The sequence below is a fragment of the Nerophis lumbriciformis genome, linkage group LG04 (assembly GCF_033978685.3).
Source record: "Nerophis lumbriciformis linkage group LG04, RoL_Nlum_v2.1, whole genome shotgun sequence".
Classification (NCBI taxonomy): Eukaryota; Metazoa; Chordata; class Actinopteri; order Syngnathiformes; family Syngnathidae; genus Nerophis; species Nerophis lumbriciformis.
Window position 1 is genome coordinate 23,638,848 of NC_084551.2, and position 3,729 is coordinate 23,642,576.

The 3,729-nt window shown below is 44.5% G+C and overlaps 1 protein-coding gene across 1 annotated transcript; it reads left to right on the forward strand.

Moving 5' to 3' along the window:
- Window positions 1-711: 711 nt before the first annotated feature.
- LOC140678733 (uncharacterized protein F54H12.2-like) lies at window positions 712-1,983 on the forward strand. Its single transcript, XM_072912930.1, has one exon. It carries the CDS (start codon window positions 712-714, stop codon window positions 1,981-1,983), a length of 1,272 nt encoding a protein of 423 aa, XP_072769031.1.
- Window positions 1,984-3,729: the final 1,746 nt, after the last annotated feature.

Genomic DNA, 3,729 nt, shown 5'->3' on the forward strand with positions numbered 1-3,729 from the left:
GCGTCCTCAGATAGTAGGCGACGCTTATGCACCTCTCTTGAGAATCGTTAGTGTACAAGGAGCTTACGGAGACATTGTCACCAAGTATTTTAACCCTGCCTACTATTTACCCGTCTCCAAAAATCACATTGAAAACATCAGGGTTGAGATTAAATCCGATCAAAACAAATACGTCGACTTCACCTTTGGCAAGACTATCGTGAAGCTCCACTTTAGACCCATCAGAAAGTAAAAAAAACCACCAACATCGAGAATGAGTCAACCCCTGCACAACCCTCTACGTTTATTGGAAAATTATGAAAGCCAAGTGGGGGGTTCCCTCCCCGGTTTCGCAGGTTCACCTGTGATGTACGGGCGTGGTATAGGCTCTGTATTTTCGAGGCTGTTTCGTTTTGTATCCCCTCTTGTGAAAAGAGGTTTTGCCCTGGCCAAACCTCATCTTAAAACAGCGGCGAAAAATATCGCTTCAGCCATACCGTTGGAAAAATGGGCCGAGGAGTACAAGACGGATCAGGAGGAATAATGGTCCTGGCTAGACAACCTAGAAAGAGACCACCGGGGCGACGTGTCTCCAGGATTGATAAAAAACGCAGACGCCTAGGGGAAAAAAAATCAGTCGGCAAAAGGTTTACAAAGAGGACCAACGACGTCTCGAGCGATATATTTAAAAAAAAGATGGCTCTTTTACATCAAAATTCGTCCGAATGCACGATGGCCGAGCTGGATTTATTTTCAGCTCCTATGACTCAAATGTCCATCGACGATAAAACCTACACAGAAGTCCTGCCTCTGTCCGCCATCACCGACGGGGGCCCTATTGAATTTTTCATCCCGGGAGAAGGTGAAAAGTACTTGGATCTGAACGACACATTACTTCACCTACGGGTTAAAATCACCCTCGCCAATGGAACAAATATCCCCCTCGATGCAAACGTGGGTCTCATCAATTATCCTCTAAACACCATCTTTAGCCAATGCGATATTATGCTAGGGGATAGACTGATTTCTCAATCCAGTGCCACTCACCCCTACAGAGCAATAATTGAAACACTACTAAACTATTCTGAAGCCACCCTCAAAAGTCAATTTTCAGCCGGGTTATTTTACAAAGACACAGCCGGCTCTATAGACTCTATAGTAGGCGTGAATGGGCCCAACAAAGGACTCAACATCAGAAGCGCTTTCACGGCCGAATCTAATGAGGTTCATCTACTGGGTCCGCTTCACGCCGACATTCTTTTCAGTGAGAGACTCCTTCTCAACTCGGTGGATGTGAGAATCAAACTCACGCGTGCCAGCGACGCCTTTTGTCTCATGGGGGCTGCGGACGGTACTTTTCGTCTGAAAGTGCTGGGCGCCTCTCTCTTCACAAAAAAGGTCACCGTTTCTCCGGCTGTACGATTGGGTCATGCCTCTGCCCTGGTCAAAGGAAACGCCCTCTACCCATTGTCACGGGTCAGCGTGAAAACGTACTCTATCCCCGAAAATTCTAGAGTATGCACCCAAGAAAATTTGTTTTTGGGGACAATGCCTAAATACATTGTTCTGGGCATGGTGAACCACGAAGCTTTCACCGGAAGAAGAGATCTCTCCCCCTTTAATTTCCAGCATTTTAATGCAGAATACGTCACTCTCTGTCAAGCGGGAAAACAAATTCCCTCCAAAGCTTTCCAACCTCAATTTAACCAGGGGGCTTCGGTCAGAGAGTTTTACAACATGTTTACCGCTACAGGGAGGCATCTGAAGGATTTACCTCTATGCATCAACAGACAAGATTTTGAACGAGGGTATTTGTTGTTTGTGTTCAATCTCAATCCGGGGGAGGACAGCGACGCACTGTCCAGGGTTTCTAACGGAACTTTAAGACTGAAAATGAGATTCAGAGTGCCCTTACCCAACACGGTCACTCTTGTGGTTTATGCGTGCTACGACTCTATTTTGGAAATTGATTCCAAACGACAAGTGCTGGTGGATTATTATTGATGACGGAAATTAATAACCATCAATTGGAGAAACTTCTGCAACATGTGTTGGGGGATGTTTTCTGCGGTGTATGGGCCTCGGATCAACTCGTCTCGCTGACTCGCTCCTTCACCCCACTCTCCTACTTTATCGTCAACACCCACGAAGGACATTGGCCGGGGGAGCACTGGTTATCGATGACTCTGGAGGAAGATGGGACCGCCACTTTTTTTGATTCTTACGGATTTTCTCCCGATTTTGACTACTATCCTCGGAGCATTTTGAGCTTTTTGGAAAATCGATCTGAGCGGATATTGTACCACAACCTTCAGCTTCAACACCCTTTGTCCGTAGTGTGTGGTCAACACTGTGTTTATTATCTGTACCATCGATTTTGCGGACTGTCTTTTGAACAAGTTTTGTCTTTATACGACGATGATGTAGTAAAAAATGATCTAGAAGCATATACCCTGGTTAAAAAATTGCAACGTTGTACAAGTTGGAATAAGAATAATAGTAGTAGTTGCAACGCACAAGCTGTCTGTTGTTTAGAAACGTTTTTGAATCGTTGAAATGAAAATGCTGTACACAATGCGTTTGATGAATAAAAAACATTTTATTGAAACAAAAGTTTTGTCACATCATTCAAGGTTTAGCCAATGCGGGGACAATGTCACTTTTTTACTTCTTCTTTTCCTCTCAGGGGATAGAAATGTTTCTTTTTTCACAGCAACCCGTTTCTCCTCTTCATTCCATGCCGGTTCAAACTCTACCCCCGCTTTTAGACGTCTGTATTGATCTCGTGCTACGGGGTTATGAATGGATGATGCAGGGATGTTTAGCTCCGTCAACACTGTTAAAAAATGTCTCCATCCCTCGGGCGGGCGGTTCTGCGGTCTTTTGATCCGTTGCATCAGATGTTTTAGCAAATCGATCATATGAGTTCCTAGTAACGGCATTCCGTTTTGAACAAACTCTCCTTTGATGGTCCACCCCATGCCATTCTCGGATAATTTTTTCATAATGTACTCGGCGTTGTTACGATCGCGTTGAGGGAGGTTTTTTATAACTTGGATCATCGTGACATCCTCCGACTCCCCGGCTGTGTTCCTTGGTTTATCCATCTTTTCAGGGACATTCCACGGGTCGTTTGTCGAATCCTTGTGTAAAGTCACAGTCATCTTTTTTTCCTCACGTTGCCCCTGCTTCACCAAACTAAGGTATCTCTGCATCAGGGTGTCGTATATTTTTATTCTTTCATGAGGATTCATTCCCGGTTCGTTTAAGACGTCTCTCATTTTAGCGTCCAGATCATCCTCCGCCGAGTGTCTGATGGTCTGCTCAGATCGATTCAGACGATTTAATTGTTGGGGAGATAGGAGAAACATTTTTTGAGCCTTTTTCATCTTCAACCTTTTCCGGTCAATCCTCCGATAAGACTCCCTATAAAAGGTACGATTGTAGAGAGCAGAGGTAAAAGAAAACCGCCCGACTGTTTCATCAGAGTCTGGCGTTTGCGTTTCAGTCCGGTCCTTTTATCGGCCAGCAGTCTGATGATTTTCTTTTGTTTTTTAAGTTTAGCAAATTGAGACTGAGATAAGGGCACATTCCCTTCAAAATGTTTAAAGCAATTTCACACAGCGTCTGGATAAAGTCTGGAGAGCCATAACTCAGAATGTCTCGACGTTTTTGAGGCGAGGCATGGTACAGAGCTTTTAACATAGGTCCGTTCCTTTTTACACGCTTTGACATTTTCAAATTATGTTT